The following is a 17,038-nucleotide window of genomic DNA, read 5'->3' as shown; positions in this document are numbered from 1 at the left end:
TGCCTCTCCAGGACTGCCTGGCAATTTTATCTGCTCACTTCAGGAAATCTGTTATATTGAGCTTCTGTCATAATTTGTTAAATCCCCTAAATTCTGCTACAGGATTACTGCTTTCCAAATATTTATTTGCAGTAACTGTAAGTAAAATAGTTGCTCTTCACCCAAGAAATAACCAGAATTATGACTGGAGGAGCTAAATAAATCAAGATGACTGTTTTTCCATTGTAACTTATGTATGTATATATTTCTATGTACACACATATTTTTACCCACATACACACATGTATAACTAGTCAAATCCCTGAGAATTTCAAAGACAGTGAGAATGATGATGTTCTTACCAGAAACCAGAAGCCAGAAAGAGATATGTCAGCTACCTGAAAGGCTGTTTTATGTGAATAATGATCAATTGTATAGATTTGAATAGTCACAATCTTAATTGGAAAACTACTATAAAGATTATAAAAGGTCAAACCCTTTTTTATTTTCTTGCTCATGATTATTAATTTTCAAAGAGGCACCGCTTAGTAGTAAATTTAAGAAAGAGGTGAGTGTCCTTGTATAGCAAATGAAGCCACCACTTGGAAGAGTGCACTGCATATGGGAGTGTCTGAGATTATGTCCCCTCTCTGCTTCCAATCCTACTTCCTGTTAATGCACACCCTGGGAGGTAGCAGAAGACAGTGTAAGTACTTGGGTCCCTGCCATTCATGAGGGACACTCGGCGGGGGTTGCTGGCTCCAGGGTTCAGATTAGCCCAGCCCCAGCTGTTGGCAGCATTTGGAGGGTGAGCCAGTGTGTGGATGATCTCTCTCCCTGTTTTTTTATCTTTCAAGCAAATGAAAATAATAAATGTTAAAAATAAATTTCATAGAAATAAGAAAGAGGCCTACTATTTGGTAAAGCATCTTGTAAGACAAAGTGGAATTTCTGAGAGTGCTTCAAGAAGAGTTCATGAAACAGAGATTTAATTGTAGACATGGTGTTGGTGGTTTAGGCTCCCTCTCTCACTGCTCTGTTCTTTCCTTCTTCTTCATTTCCTTGTTCTATTGGTAAGAGTATTTCACTTCTTGTGAATAAGAAAAAATGTGCTTGTCTCTTATTTCTCACTTGCAATTGAGCCAGAAAGGTCACAAAGACATTTAAAATAATACTTCTTAGCAATATTTTAGAACTGCTGAAATCTCTTAATTCTCAGAGGTTCGATCAGAATTACTAGAATTTTTATTTTATGACAATCTGCAAGAAGAAAAAGCATTTTCCTTTTTCTTCCCATTTTTATGTAAGGTAAGAAATAAAGTATCAGAAAGAAGAATAGGACCTGATGGTCTAGGTTAGCATTCTGCCCAGACTCCAAACACTGACATGTGAAAATCTGTTTTACTTATCAGATCACATTCAGAAAGGGGTCATATAGTTCAAACATAGCCTTTAAAATTAAATCAGAAGGTTATCCCCATTTCAGCTCTCTCTGAGAAGAGTCATATTGTACCCTAGGTGCATGTTGATCCATCCTGTCTGTGAAAGTAACTTCATCTTACTCTCTGAAGTGGTCTGCATTCTATAGAAATGACTACATATTTCAGCTTCTTCCCTGATCTTTCTTTCTCACCTTTGAAATCCATTCTTTGCCTCTGATCTGTGAATGGGCATACTTAAAATGGTAAGGTTAATTGGAGTGAAGCTTTTGAATGTCTTCCTCAAAGGTCTTTAAATCCTCAAACAGTAGTACAAATAAGTGATTAATTTCTGTCTTCTAGAGCTTACCATCTGACGGCTTACAACTTTTGGCTCAAGGATGAGTTCAAAAAAAAAAAAAAAAAAAGAAAGAAAGAAAGAAAGAAAGAAAGAAAATATCCAGGTGTCATCTTTGTGTTTACTTGATTTTATTTTTGTCTGTTTTCTCAATAAAAATTTCTAATTATCATTATTTCATGCTGTTTTACCTACCCTATCTGCTCCTAGTGACACAATTATAAATAAACTCTCCACAGGGAATGAAATTGGGATTATAGTTGCACTGCCTCCCATTTTTGGACTGAAACTGAAGTTGATCAATGGACCAGTCAGGTTCATACAGACATCCTAGGAGCAAAGAAGTGGAAGCAGTGGACAAAGAGTAGGCATGGTGATCCCTGTTTTAAATGTGGTATCATATTTAGCCTTTACAACTCTTTAGGTTAAATGATCCCCACATTATAGGTGATAAAATTCAAAACCATAATCAGTTATTGTGACACCCAAGACCATAACATAGAGTTTTGTTATGGATTGAAGTTTTGTGTCACCATCACACAATCAACTCCATGTATTGAAGCACTAACACAACAGGGTGATGGTGTTTGGAGTTAGGGCCTGTGGGAGGGCATTAGAGCTCAACAAATTCATCAGCGTGGGAGGCCTCATAATGCGATTAGTGCTTTTATAGAAAAGGACACCAGATCACTCTCTCTTATTTCTCAAAAGACACAGAGATCATGAGAAGATGTGTTGAGAAGGCAGCTGTCCACAACCCAAGAACACAACATTCACCAGAAACATACCGCAAGATAGCCTGATCTTAGAATTCCAGCTTACAGAAACATGAGAATATAAATGTCTGCTGTGTAGGTGCCCCAGACTATGGTATTTCATTAGAGCAATCAAAGCATCTTAGGCAGAGGATTTTCTTGGTGTTCTGTTTAGAAAGAGTTGGAAATAATCTGCGAGACTAGAATGCTATTATAGAAAATATGGAAGACAGTAGATGGTATCTAAAAATATGTAAGGAAAAATTGTACTTTATAAAATGTTTTAAAATCCATTTGCTGTCAAGAAACAAGAGGAATCCTCAGAGACCCAAAATCTGGAGATAGGAACACAAGAAAGTGTGAAAGCACTGGAGCAGGATTTTGTCCTCAGACATCTGATGAATGGAATGGTTGTTAACTGAATGAAAAAGTTAGGGTGTAATCTGGGACCCACCCAAGATAGAAGTCAGAGACCATAGCTAAGACCTGGAACCAACCCAAATGCCCATCAACAGTAGACTGGATAAAGAAATTATGGGACATGTACTCTATAGAATACTATACAGCAATCAAAAACAACGAAACTCGGTCATTTGCAACAAGATGGAGGAATTTGGAAAACATCATGCTGAGTGAATTAAGCCAGTCCCAAAGGGACAAATATCATATGTTCTCCCTGATCGATGACAACTAACTGAGCACCAAAGGGGAAACTTGTTGAAATGAAATGGACACTATGAGAAACAGTGACTTGATCAGCTCTTGTCCTGACGGTTGATGTACAATGTAATACTTTATCCATTTTAGTTTTTTTTTTTTTTTGTTCTAGTACCGTTGGTTGAACTCTGTAATTAACACACAATTATTCTTAGGTGTTTAAATTTTAACTGAAAAGTGATCCTTGTTAGGAATTTGGAAAACATTATGCTGAGTGAAATAAGCCAATCCCAAAGGGACAAATACCACTTGTTCTCCTTGATAGGTGACAACTAACTGAGCACCAAAAAGGAAACCTGTTAAAGTGAATTGAACACTATGAGAATTGGTGACTTGATCAGCCCTCATCCTGACTGCTGATGAGCAACTTGATATGTTACCCCTCTTAGTATTTTTTTGTTTGTTCTACTTAATACTTTTGGTTGAATACTGTAATCAATACATAATTATTCTTAAGTGCTGAAACTTAACTGAAAAGTGATCACTGTTAAATATAAGAGTGGGAATAAGAGAGGGAAGAGATGTGCAATTTGGGACATGCTCAAGCTGACTTACCTCAAACGGTAGAGTTAGAATCATACCAGGGGATTCCAATTCAATCCCATCAAGGTGGCATGTACCAATGCCATCTCACTAGTCCCAGTGATCTATTTCTGTTCACAATTGATCATAATGATAGGACTAAGAACCAAAGGGATCACATAAACAAGACTAGTGTCTGCAAATACTAGCTGATAGAATCAAAAAGGGAGAGAATGATCCAACGTGGGAAGTGAGATACACAGCAGACCCATAGAATGGCAGATGTCCTAAACAGCATTCTGGCCTCAGAATCAGCCCTTAAGGCATGCGGATCCGGCTGAAAAGCCCATGAGAGTGTTTCAGGCATGGAAAGCCAAGACACTCTGGGGAAAAAAAAAAAAAAAAAAAAAAAAAAACCTAAATGAAAGATCTCTGCGAGTGAGATCCCAGTGGAAAGAACGGGTCATCAAAGAAGGAAGTACCTTTCTCTGAAGGGAGGAAAGAACTTCCACTTTGACCATGGCCTTATCTAAATAGGATCAGAGTCAGTGAACTCAGGGGGCTTCCATAGCCTTGGCAGCTCATGACAAGAGCCTAGGGAGATTACTGATGCCATAAACAAGAGTGTCAATTTGTTAAGTCAACAACAGGAGTCACTGTGCACTTACTCCTCATGTAGGATCTCTGTCCTTAGTGTGCTGTACATATAACTAGTACTCAAACAGTATTTTTCACTTTATGTTTCTGTGTGGGAGCAAACTGTTGAAATCTTTACTTAATGTATGCTAAACTGATCTTCTGTATATAAAGAGAAACGAAAATGAATCTTGATGTGAAAGGAAGGGGAGAGGGAGTAGGAAAGGGGAGGGTTGCGGGTGGGAGGGACGTTATGGGGGGAAGCCATTGTAATCCATATTCTGTACTTTGGAAATTTATATTCATTAAATAAATGTTTAAAATAAAAAGAGACTAAAGAAAAAAAAAGCTACATAAGCTAAACACAATTCTCTCTCTCTCTCTCTCTCTCTCTCTCTCTCTCTCTCTCTTTCTCCTGGTCACCTATAGAGAGCAAGGGGATAACTATCTGTCTTTACCTCGCCTCAGAGTGAAAGTTGCCTTCCCTTAAAATTTCTAAACAAAGACCTATCCTTGGGAAGGTGAGGCCAGAATTCTAGTTACTTGTGTAGTTTTTACTTTCCCCTGCCCAATAGAAAAACAAACTGGTTAGTGACTTTACAGTGGTTTTGAGTCAAGCTTTAGGTCAACTTGTATGGTTTTTATCAAAGTTCTGCATGTCAAATCTTGGCAAACCAAGATAAGGGCAGAGAACTATGCTATACAACTATAGAAATGAAAGGGAAGGAAAAGATGGAATGGAATTGAAGATTAGTGATCTTTGAAATGTGCTAGATGTTCTTTGCTAATTACTTAATTCTCACATCCACCTATGAAATAAGCATTGCATTATTCATATTAATATTAGGTCACTGGCTCCCCCCCCATAATTTCCCTCCCGCTCACACCCCTCCCATCTCCCGCTCCCTCTCCCATTCCATTCACATCAAGATTCATTTTCAATTCTCTTTATATACAGATCGATTCAGTATATATTAAGTAAAGATTTCATCAGTTTGCACCCACACAGAAACACAAAGTGTAAAAGACTGTTTCAGTACTAGTTATAGCATTACTTCACACTGGACAACACACTAAGGACAGATCCCACATGAGGAGTAAGCACACAGTGACTCCTGTTGTTGACTTAACAATTTGACACTCTTGTTTATGGCATCAGTAATCTCCCTAGGCTCTAGTCATGAGTTGCCAAGGCTATGGAAGCCTTTTGAGTTCGCCGACTTCGATCTTATTCTGACAGGGTCATAGTCAAAGTGGAACTTCTCTCCTCCCTTCAGAGAAAGGTACCTCCTTCTTTGATGGCCCCGTTCTTTCCACTGGGATCTCACTCACAGAGATCTTTCATTTAGGTTTTTTTTTTTTTTTTCCCCAGAGTGTATTGGCTTTCCATGCCTAAAATACTCTCATGGGCTCTTCAGCCAGATCCGCATGCCTTAAGGGCTGATTCTGAGGCCAGAGTGCTATTTAGGACATCTGCCATTCTATGAAATTATGGGTGGGGGGGAGCCAATGTAATCCATAAACTGTACTTTGGAAATTTATATTTACTAAATAAAAAAAGAAAAAAAAAACAAAAATATTAGGTCACTGGAATTCAGAAAGGTCATGTAACCAGCTAAGGTACTCACAGCTTGGATAAAAAGAAGTCTCAATAGTGACTTGGTTTTGTGATCTCCAAGACCTTTAATTGTCTACAGAAAAAACTGTTTTGTGATAACAGCCATAACATGTATATTAACGCTTGATGAATGAAGAGTATATATTTCACTTAACTGGTCTTTTGTTGTTTCTGTAGTTGTTTTTATTACTATATTATCCTCAGGCAGCACTGCAAAAATCTTTTAAAATTCCAGGTCCTCGGGAGGTCATTTTCGTGGCCCTGGAAATTGTAAAACAAATTGTTGTGAATGGGCTTTTTAAATTGTTTCTTGGCAGGGATTGAATAATCAAGTGCAATGAATTTAATTGATTATAGAAGAATGTTCCCTTGAGCTGATGCCACAACTGTTTTGGATCAGTCTGTGGCTTTAAATGTGAATTGATGCAATGACTACACATTTAGGTTTTGCTATTGGAAAAGTCTTCAATGGGAAGAATTAGGAATGCTTAGAGTTCTTTGAGTTGTTTCTTAAAGGAAATCTTCCAGTATATAGAATTGGTCATCTCCCTACATCCTCCCTACTCAGATCTTACCTTACTTGCATTTTCTCAATCTTGGGATCTGATTCTCACTGTGAAGACATGACTTAGATTATTCAGGTACTTGTTATTCTCACTCTGCACTAGATAGATGTAGGAACTCAGTCCACATGCCCAACTCTCCTGCCTCAGTTCTTTGCTTTCTAAATTGGGAAAATGACAATAAAATTAATAATAGCATTATACATGGATGATGACAGGTGTTCCATAATTACTAATAAATATAATTACTAATAAAAATAACTTCTAGCACCTCTCAGTTGCCATGAGGACATCTGATTTTACTGAAAATTTATAGATATTATCCTTGGAGTGGTTATAGAAAAATTTTTCAAGATTTGTACAAAAGGAAAGAAATATGTAATAATTGAAGATAGTAAAAGGTGACAGGAAATACTATTCTGGAAACCTGGATGGGTATACATGGACACCAGCAGCAGAAGTCACTTCACCTGAATGTCTGCTATGCCATTTGTCTGTCTCATGCTCTCTTCCAGTCAGGCTGGTGCCTGCCTTCCTGTGCTAGTTTGATAGGGCTGCTGTAACAAACTACCACTAACAGTGTGGCTGAACCACAGGACTTGTTAGCGTTACAGATCTTAGGGTTGGAAGTTGGAAATGAAAACATGGGTAGGGTTAGTTCTCTCTGAGGCTACTTCAGGCCTCTCTCCTTATGTCACAGATGGCTGCCTTCATGTTCATAGATGTTTCCTCTTTGTCTTTAAATTATTTTTCCTTTGCATACCTACGTGTCCAAATTTCCCATGTTATAAGGACACCATCAGATTAGATCAGTGACCCACCCTAATGCCCTCATTTTAATCTGATTATCTCTGTGAAGACTATCTCCAAATACAGTCACATTCTGAAGGCCAGTAGGCTAGGACTTCAGTGTACTGATTCCACAGGGACAGAATTCATCCCATACATTCTTCCCTGGGTTCCTGAAAATTTATATCTTCCTCACATGTGACATATATTCATCCTGTTCCAACATCCTCCAAAATCTTAACCCAGAGCCACATCAACTCCAGGTCCAAAGCCTTCTTCATATTATCTAAATCAGCTACAGGTGATACTTCAGGTAGGCTTCCTCTGAGGCAAGATTCCTCTCTAGCTGTGAACCTGTGAGAAAAGAAAACAAATGATCTGGCTTGGGATCACAGAGTACACATACAGATATTTAGAATGTAAGCATTGTCCCATAGGGAAGCCGTGTGGTCTGATGTATATGCAAGATTTTGTTGTCCGGCCTCGGCTCCGAACCCTACAGCCGCCGCGATGTTGATGCCCAAGAAGAATCGCATTGCCATTTACGAACTCCTCTTCAAGGAGGGGGTGATGGTAGCCAAAAAGGATGTGCACATGCCGAAGCACCCGGAGCTGGCGGACAAGAACGTGCCCAACCTCCACGTCATGAAGGCCATGCAGTCACTCAAGTCTCGAGGCTACGTGAAGGAGCAGTTCGCGTGGAGACACTTCTACTGGTACCTCACCAACGAGGGCATCCAGTATCTCCGGGACTACCTCCACCTGCCCCCTGAGATCGTGCCTGCCACCCTGCGCCGCAGCCGACCCGAGACCGGCAGGCCCAGGCCCAAAGGTCTGGAGGGCGAGCGGCCTGCGAGACTCACAAGAGGGGAAGCCGACAGAGACACTTAAAGACGAAGCGCTGTGCCCCCTGGTGCCGACAAGAAAGCCGAGGCTGGGGCTGGGTCAGCAACTGAATTCCAGTTTAGAGGCGGATTTGGTCGTGGACGTGGTCAGCCACCCCAGTAAAGATGGAGGGGATTATTTTGTGTTAAATAAACTTGTAGCCAGAAAAAAAAAAGATTTTGTAGAATAATATAAATATCCTGCTTTCCCCCACTAAATACATTTAATAAAAAATTAAAGATGGGGAAGGTATTACATATGTTGGGAGGAAGAGGGACATTTGAAGCTACATTCTGAAAAGCCTGATGTATGTTTAGAAAAATATTCTTGAATACAATATGGAGACTTAAAGAGAATTGTATCTCCAATCAAAGGCTGTATGACACAGTTCTAAAGGGTTTAGATGCAGGGTATTATATTGATCAAAAAGAATGATCATATACTCACAGAGTACCTAAAATCTTGAAAACAAACTCACTAGTCCCCTTCTTCGTGAACAGTTTCTTACAGAAGGCACCCAAACTACCTAATATACAATTTTGCCCACATAATCACCCTGAAAGCATTTATGTAATCAACAGCAACCTCTGGGAATGGAAACTGGGATCTGGAAGTGAAACTCAAAGATTTCATCACTGCACAAACAATTTCAAATTAAGCACTAATCAGAGGGGAAAATTAGGTTTATTCACAGGGGCCACTCAAAATAACCCTCTTAATAATGTAGAAATTGGTTGCAGCTAAAGCCCCAGAAGTCTAGAAACAAATACATTTAAAATACAGCAAAGTTGATCAATATAAAATGCAGTAAATATAAGAAGTCAATATAAAATAGATTTCCCAGATATGAGGAACATGGTTCCAGGACTGTGAGCACACTGCTCAGGAAAGAAAGGATCTTTCGTTTAGCAGAATTTCAGAGTTGTAAAAAGGTTTTTTTTTTTTTTTTTTTTTTGACAGGCAGAGTTAGTGAGAGAGAGAGAGGGAGAGAGGTCTTCCTTCCATTGTTTAACCCCCCAAATGGCTGCTACAGCCGGCACGCTGCACCGATCCAAAGCCAGGAGCCAGTGCTTCCTCCTGGTCTCCCATGCCGGTGCAGGGCCCAAGCACTTGGGCCATTCTCCACTGCCTTCCCAGGCTACAGCAGAGAGCTGGACTGGAAGAAGAGCAACCGGGACAGAATCCGGCACCCCGACCGGAACTAGAACCCGGGGTGCCGGCGCCACAGGCAGAGGATTAGCCTATTTGCTTTTATTAGTGTCTTAGTCTTGAAATGTCTTTTTATCCTTCCATTTCACTGGTTAGCACAAGTACAAATACAAAGTGATGACTAAACTCTGAGATCTTATCAGTCAAGTGAAAAAGAAAAATAAAGATAGCCTAAAGAAAAGAAAAGGACACAGAACAGAAATCAGTCCTCTTGAGGTGGCTTTAAACTCGCTTGGAGTTGAATTCAGTGCTTAGTGATACATGTAAAAAATGGATTCTCCCACCTGCTCACCACCAGAAACATGACAAATCCTGATACAAACAACTATGAGTGATTAGAGTGTTCTGCTAAGAGTCTGACTTCCTGGGTGTAGGTAAGCAGAGACCCAGCTATGCTAGGGCCACTGTAATATTCTTGCTATTAGCATGGGTGTTCTGAATCTCTCCTTTCCCTTTTCATTTTCCTTCTACTTCCAGAATACCTCTTTGTTCACTTTCTTTCCCTTCTTTTCGTGCCTCCTCTGGCTCAAGAATTTTGTGCCCACAATTTTCGTTCCTGTAGGTGGTTAAAGAGGTAAAATTTTCAAATACACCTCTCCAATGCCTTACAAATGAGCCCTTCCTGATCCTCTGTTTATTTTGGGGTACCTTTATCTTTAGCCAGAGAATATTTGTTCTCTGGACAACTAGCAAAGAGCATTCTGTCTTCGGAGAAGACACTGTGCCCTCTTGCCCTGAAAGTCCTTTAAAGCTGAGGGGAAGAATTTGTGAACGATTTGAATTCAACCTTATAAGCTGGATCAACTTCCTCTGGTGATACATGATTTTAATAACAGAAGAGACTATCCAAACTAGATGTCAACTTACATTCACCAATATCTGATTAATACTTATAATATGCAGAGATAAATAATTGAGCTAAAGTTGCATTGGCCAGTTTAATCCTCATAGGTCATAGGTGGCTGTTTACATTTACGTCAGTGGAGGTTTAATTTAATGAGAAATTCCATTTCTCTAGATACTTTCCACGTTCTCAGTAGACAAATAGTTAGCAGCTGCTGCATTGATTAGTACCAATGTAAGACATTTCCAGCATCAGTGGAAGCTCTATGAGACAGCACTGGAAAAATCTGCGGACACATTGGGAAGGGGTGGGCAGACAGAAATAGACAATGATAAATAAATAAGATGGAAAATAATTAAAATAATAAAACTATAGGTCTGAGATGAAATATATTTCTCTCCAAGCTCAAGTCAGTCTATGATAGTCCTGAGAATCATACTTTCCGAAGAGCACATGTGCCAAAGTACTTGATTTTAAAAGGCTGTCTTGGGTCTGAGCAAAACGAGTATAGGTTCTTACTTATATGAGAGTTTAGAATTCTTGTAGAAATTAGTTGCTTTGAACTGAATCTACTAATTTTCATTTAGGCTTTATTTTTTCAGCCTACCCATGAGCATCCTGGATCACTCTCACACCTGCTCCTTCCTCTGTATCTGAGAATGACTATGGTAATGAGGCTGGAACAGCACACGCATTAGAAGTAAAGAGCATCACTGAGAATGTGGAGACTATGTCTAGTTTGGAAGAACCCAAGGGAACCTCAAGAGAAGTAATCAGAGTGAGTAGGGGAGGATACATAATGCAAAGTGTTCCCTCCAGGAACTTTACTTCAACAAGAACAAGAGAATCCCCCCAGAGGACACGAGTAATGTCAAATGTAACTGTTCACTATGCTTCTCCAAGGCACCAAATGGGCTTTTAAGACACACAGTCCTGGGGGACTTAACAATAGATTCAAAATAGGAACTGTAAATTTGTTCCCTTTCTACATTTGAGAAGCAGGCAACGTTGGAGTTTTTGTGCAGCTTGACTTGTAGGTCTGGTTATGATCTACCTGGGAGTTTGTAAGAAAAATGGATAGGAGACAACTCAGAAGTTTCAGCATTGTTTTATTTATTTGACGGATAGAGTTAGACAGTGAGAGAGTCAGAAAAGTCTTCTTTCCATTGGTTCATCCCCCAAATGGCCACTACAGCTGGCGCTGCGCCTATCCGAAGCCAGGAGCCAGGTGCTCCCTCCTGGTATCCCATGTGGGTGCAGGGCCCAAGCACTTGGGCCATCCTCCACTGCCTTCCCGGGCCACAGCAGTAAAGCTTGACTGGAAGAGGAGCAACCGGGACTAGAACCCGGCGCCCATATGGGATGCCAGTCTACAGGCAAAGGATTAACCAAGTGGGACATGGCGCCGGCCCCTCAGCATTTTTTATTAGTTTGTGTGGTTGAGCAACAGGGCCCAGAGAAGACACTCATAGCCTCTGAAGATATTTACAGAAGGCAATGTGGAAAATAGGCTTCCTTTATGAAAAATAGGAATAATATAGATATAATTTTCATTTATATTTCCTTAGAATAAACTAGCCTATATTTTAACCATTTCTTCAAAGGGAAAATCAGGTTAGATATATACACTAAGAAGACAGAAAAACATAACCACAATTATGCCCAGATACTGCTGTAAAAAGAATTAATCTCAAAGTTCTTCCTCCCTTCTCTGTACCTCTGCTTCCAAAACACCACTTGTAAAATTTTCACTATAACTTTTGAAAAAGGAGTCCACTGAACCCCCAGTTATCAACAAAAACTTCTTGTCACACATATACTGCTTCCTGCTATTCCTAGTCAAGGTGGTTGTCCTGTTCTCCAATAAGCTGAGATTCTGATTTCTTATCACCTTAAACACTGAACATCTGGGCCAGGATAAGCACAGCATAGTGAGATTAGTTAGAGCAAATCAGTAATTCATTAAGGGCTCTGCAGTCACAACTCCTAAGTGTGAAGCCGTTGTTTTCACTTGTCATGTGATTGACCTTGAGCAAGTAATTTAATCTCTCTAAACTTCAGATTCCTCCTCTGTAAAATAAGGTTGTTATGAGGATTGAAAAAGTTAATATCTCTGAAGCACTTACTGCTGAGAGAGAGATGATAGAGAGATAGATGATAAATAGATGATGATAATTATGATGATGATGATATATAGACAGAGAGGCAGCTGGGGCACATTGTCAAAGTCTGACATTTACCCTTCTTCATTCATTTGTTTCCTATGTATGTGGGTACTAAAGAATGCAAGTGTGGCTAAGACATAACCAATGCACTTACTTAATTCAATGCACTTACTTAATTCAATGTTTATCAGGAGACAGACATTTATAATTGAAATTTCTATAACCAATAGTATTGGACTATTCATGCTATTCCATTGGGGCATTTCAGACTAGACAATCAACTACAGTTACCATTGCTGTGTTTCCTGTATGGATTTTTTACTTCATGTGCAGACCCTAAACCTAGTATGAGTTCCTTGCAGACTAACTCTGAAGAAAGGCTTGAATTCCTCTTGTGCCATATAGGATATGATGTTCTAATAGCCAATGTTATTTTCAGAATCTTAGCTGTGTATCTTCTCTCACCTCAAACCACCCACCAAGAACAGTTAGTTTCTGCTGACATTCAATGACTCATGAAACATTCAGTGATGGTGTCAAACATTTGGTTTGGCTCCTGTCTTCTTCTGTTAGCCAAAAGAATGATCTCCATTGTTTTGTTCTCCAATGCTGCATCTTTCCAGGTGCCTCCAATCTGGAGTGGCAAAAGTCATTGCCAGGAAAGTTTGCTAGGGATGCCTCATACCTTAGACAGATATTGTTAGGATATCCATGGAACGGTAATGATGCTTTTGTGCCCACTGGCTCTCTCCAGCCCATACTAGGTGGTGAATGACAGGTAACTCAAACATTTGTCTACTGCTTTCCCTGCAGCATCTAATTTTGTACTCATTAAAATGTAGATCAATGGGGGATTTTGTCTATTTTAGATTAACAATCTTTTTAAAAGATTTATTATTTATTTTTGTTTGAAGGCAGAATGAGAGAGGGCAAAAGAAGTCTTTTATCTGCTGGTTCACTGCCCAGATGGCTAGGACAGGCAGAAGCCATGAGCCAGGAACTGTATCTGGGTCTGCCACATGGGTGGCAGGAGGATTATGCATCTTAGGCTGCCGTCCCAGGTGCATTAGAAGGGAGCTAGAGCAGAAGTATAGCAGCTGGGACTTGAACTGGTCCTTCGAGATGGCATGCTAGTATCAAAATGGCAGCTTAACCCACTGTGCTACAACAGGGACCCTTATAGCAGTAACATTAGCAATGATAGCTGTGATTGCTCTCATTCTTTGAACACCTACTGTGCTCCGTGACTTGCATCAGTTGCTTCTCATGTCATATTGACCAAAACACTGCTCCCCTTTTTCTCAGCTGGGCCAGACTTCAGACAGCCTTCGTGTTGCCCCTAGGCCCCGAATCTTCTTTTCCATAGAGCGCTTACTTTAGGAAATTTATAATTATAGATTCTTTCTCAGCTCTTTTGAAATATAAACATTTTAAGCTTCTTACTGCATTTAGGATTCAGGAATGTCTTTCCCAAGGTCCTGAGAGCCTGCTCTTTGAAATGTAAACCTCAAGGAAGAAAGCTCCCCTCTCTCCCTCCTGTGGGATGTTAACTTACCTATCTCCCAGCTTCTGTGGGATGTTAGACTAACTTTGGTGCTTGCTTTGTGCCAAATGATAAAATTGCTTTCTATCATGAAGGCTAAGGAAAGTTTATTCTTCCTTTGAGTAAAGTCAATTAGCAAACATAATTGCCTATGATAGCACAATCCCAGCATTTAAAACTCTCCAGCCCTTTGCTCAGTGGAATTGAGTTATGTCCCTCTCTCCTCTACTGTAGGAGTCTGTATTTCTTGTCTGCTTAACTTTATCTCATGCAGTTTTTATGGTGGTACTATATTTATTCTTTTTTTAAAGATTTATTTATTTATTTATTTGAAAGGCAGAGTTACAGAGAGGCAGAGAGAGAGAGAGAGAGAGAGAAAGAGAGAGGGAGGATGGTAGGGAGAGGTCTTCCATCAGCTGGTTCACTCCCCAGATGGCCTCAACAGCTGCAGCTGCACCCATCTGAAGCCAGGAGCCACGAGCTTCTTCTGAATCTCCCACACTAATGCATGATCCCAAGGACTTAGGCCATCTTCTACTGATTTCCCAGGCCATAGCAGAGAGCTGGATAGGAAGTGGAGCAGCCAGGACTGGAACTGGCACCCATGTGGATGCCAGCACTATAGGCAGCAGCTTTACCCACTATGTCAAAGAGCTGGTCACAGTACTATATTTAGTCTTTAAAAGTATCATTTTAAAAGCATCATTGGCAGGGGGCTGGCACTGTGGCGTAGTGGGTAAAGATGCTGCCTGTAGTGCCGGCAACCCATATGGGCTCCAGTTCGAAGCCCGGCTGCTCCACTTCCAATCCAGCTCTCTGCTATGGCCTGGGAATGCGGTAGAAGATGGCCCTTGTCCTTGAGCCCCTGCACCTGCATGAGAGACCCGGAGAAAGCTCCTGTCTCTTGGCTTTGGATCAGCAGAGCTCTGGCCATTGCGGCCAACTGTGGAGTGAACCAGAGGATAGAAGAACTCTCTCTCTCTGCCTCTCTTTCTTTCTCTGGGTAATACATAAATAAATCTTTTTTTTAAAAAAAGTATCATTGGCAGATGATTCTACCGGTGAGGAAACTGAGATCGGGAGTTGTTGACTGTCCCAGGATCCTGTGTAATATAGAATGACTTCAGTGCAGCACCCTTCCCACAGACTTCACTGATGGGCCTGGCACTCATTCCCCTATGTCACACTAGAATTGCTGAATCTTTTTTTCTCTGAATGTGGAATGGGGGTTCTCTGGAATAAATGTTGCTGCCAATGTCATGAGAATGCTTCTCTGAGAGTCTGGGTTCATGTTCACAAGAATGTACAGTTTCCTTAATTGTATTACTGATCTTATACTCCACTAACTCTTGTTTCTTTTTATTCTTTTTATTCCTGGGCCATTTTGCTGAAAGTATCAATTTAAAAAAAAAAAAAACGAATGTGTTGAAACTCAACTCTTGATCTTCCTCACCAAACATCATCTGCCTTCATCACTATTGAAGTCCAAGTCATCCATTTGTCCAGACCCAAATTTCTGGCAACATCTATATTTCTTTAAGATCTCTCAGCTCCTACTTCCAATTCAGTAGCAAATCCTGTTGTCTCTCCCTTCAAAATATATCCAGAATGTTGCTGTTTCTCTCCATTGCCACTGCTGTGACCCTTGTCTAAGTCACCAGTATTTTTCACTTGGGTGATTACGGTAATCCTAGCAGATCTCCTTGATCCCATCCTTCTACCTCTTTAGTCTCTTCACAGCAACCAGAGGGATTATATTTTAAAAATGAAGTCAGGTCACATCACTCTAATGTCTTCTCTTCTCACACAAGGCAAAAGCTAAAGTTACCACAGTGGTTACAAGGCCCTGCATGATCTGGCCTTTAAGTGACCTTATTTTCCTGTGCTCTCCTCCCTCACTCTGCCTTGGCTATCCAGGCTTCCTTGCTGTTCCTAAAACAGGCTAATGTGCCCCCTGTGGGTTTCTGCATTGCTCTTTCCTTAGCCTGCCCCACTCTTCCCTGTCCTTGGCAAAGTTTCTTATGTCTTTAAAGAAATCACTCAATGGTCATCTTTTAAACCAAAGCAAGACTTCATGGATTACTTGTCTTCCCATACCCAGTATACTCCAGAACCCATTTATTTCATTCTAACATTTTCCCAGTAGCACTCTTCACCTTCTAACACCATATAATTTTAAAATTATGATTAGTGTTCATGATAGATTTTGTCTCCCTTAGCACATGAACTTTATCAGGATAGGAGTTATGTCTGTGGTGCTCACTGATGTCCAGCATTTAGAACATTACCTTGTTCATGACAGGTGTTATAGACTAAATTATGTTTCCCAAATTTATGTTTTGAAACCCTAACCCTCCAGCAGCTCAGAATGTTGCTGTATTTGGAGATGGCATCTTTAAAGAGGTAGTTAGCATTCAGTGAGGTTATTGGGAGATGCTAGTCCAATAGGACCAGTGCCCTTATGAGAGTATTAAGACCTTCAGACACCAGAAAGATGTGTGCATGAAAGGACAACTATGTCAAAATGCAGCAAGAGGGCAGCCATCTGCAAGACAAGGAGAGAGATCTCAGAGGAAACCACCCCTGCTTGATCCCATACTTCTAGCCTCCAGAGCTAAGCTGTGAGAAAATTAATTTCTATTGTTTAAGCTACCCAGTCTGTGGTATTTTATTATTGTAACTGTAGCAAACTAAGAGAGTGAATAAAAATGAATTAATATTTTCTGAATCACAGATTCTTTAAGCAGCATAATTCTGCATATTCGAAAATTTGACAAATTACCTTCTGACAAATTTTCAAGATACCTTGAAAGTAAGATTGCTGCAATAAATGATTTAAGAACATGGAGTGACTTACCCATCCACCATTTGTATTTGAAATTATTTTCTTCTCTTTCTATAGACACACTACAGCACTAATTCTAAAGATCCTTGTAAGGTGACCAAATCTGTTTGAACGCTTAGACCTACCCAGACACTTCCAAAATGTCTGCATTCTCCTAGATGGAAAAACTGTCCACTTTGTGAGCTACTCTGA

At 40.2% G+C, this 17,038-nt stretch overlaps 1 protein-coding gene and 1 long non-coding RNA gene across 2 annotated transcripts in view; both read left to right on the top strand.

The window, feature by feature from the left end:
- Nucleotides 1-17,038, top strand: part of LOC149123019 (uncharacterized) — a 240,507-nt gene that overhangs the window by 181,746 nt on the left and 41,723 nt on the right. The window lies entirely within an intron of this gene.
- LOC100348511 (small ribosomal subunit protein eS10) lies at nt 7,800-8,415 on the top strand. Its single transcript, XM_002718113.5, is given in 2 exon segments — nt 7,800-8,285; nt 8,288-8,415. Coding segments are annotated over 2 exon segments (456 nt in total). The 5' UTR covers nt 7,800-7,865; the 3' UTR covers nt 8,324-8,415.

Source organism: Oryctolagus cuniculus, chromosome 12 (assembly GCF_051225735.1).
Source record: "Oryctolagus cuniculus isolate XC-2025 breed Fujian yellow rabbit chromosome 12, ASM5122573v1, whole genome shotgun sequence".
Classification (NCBI taxonomy): domain Eukaryota; kingdom Metazoa; phylum Chordata; class Mammalia; order Lagomorpha; family Leporidae; genus Oryctolagus; species Oryctolagus cuniculus.
This window is presented reverse-complemented; position numbering and strand designations above follow the sequence as displayed.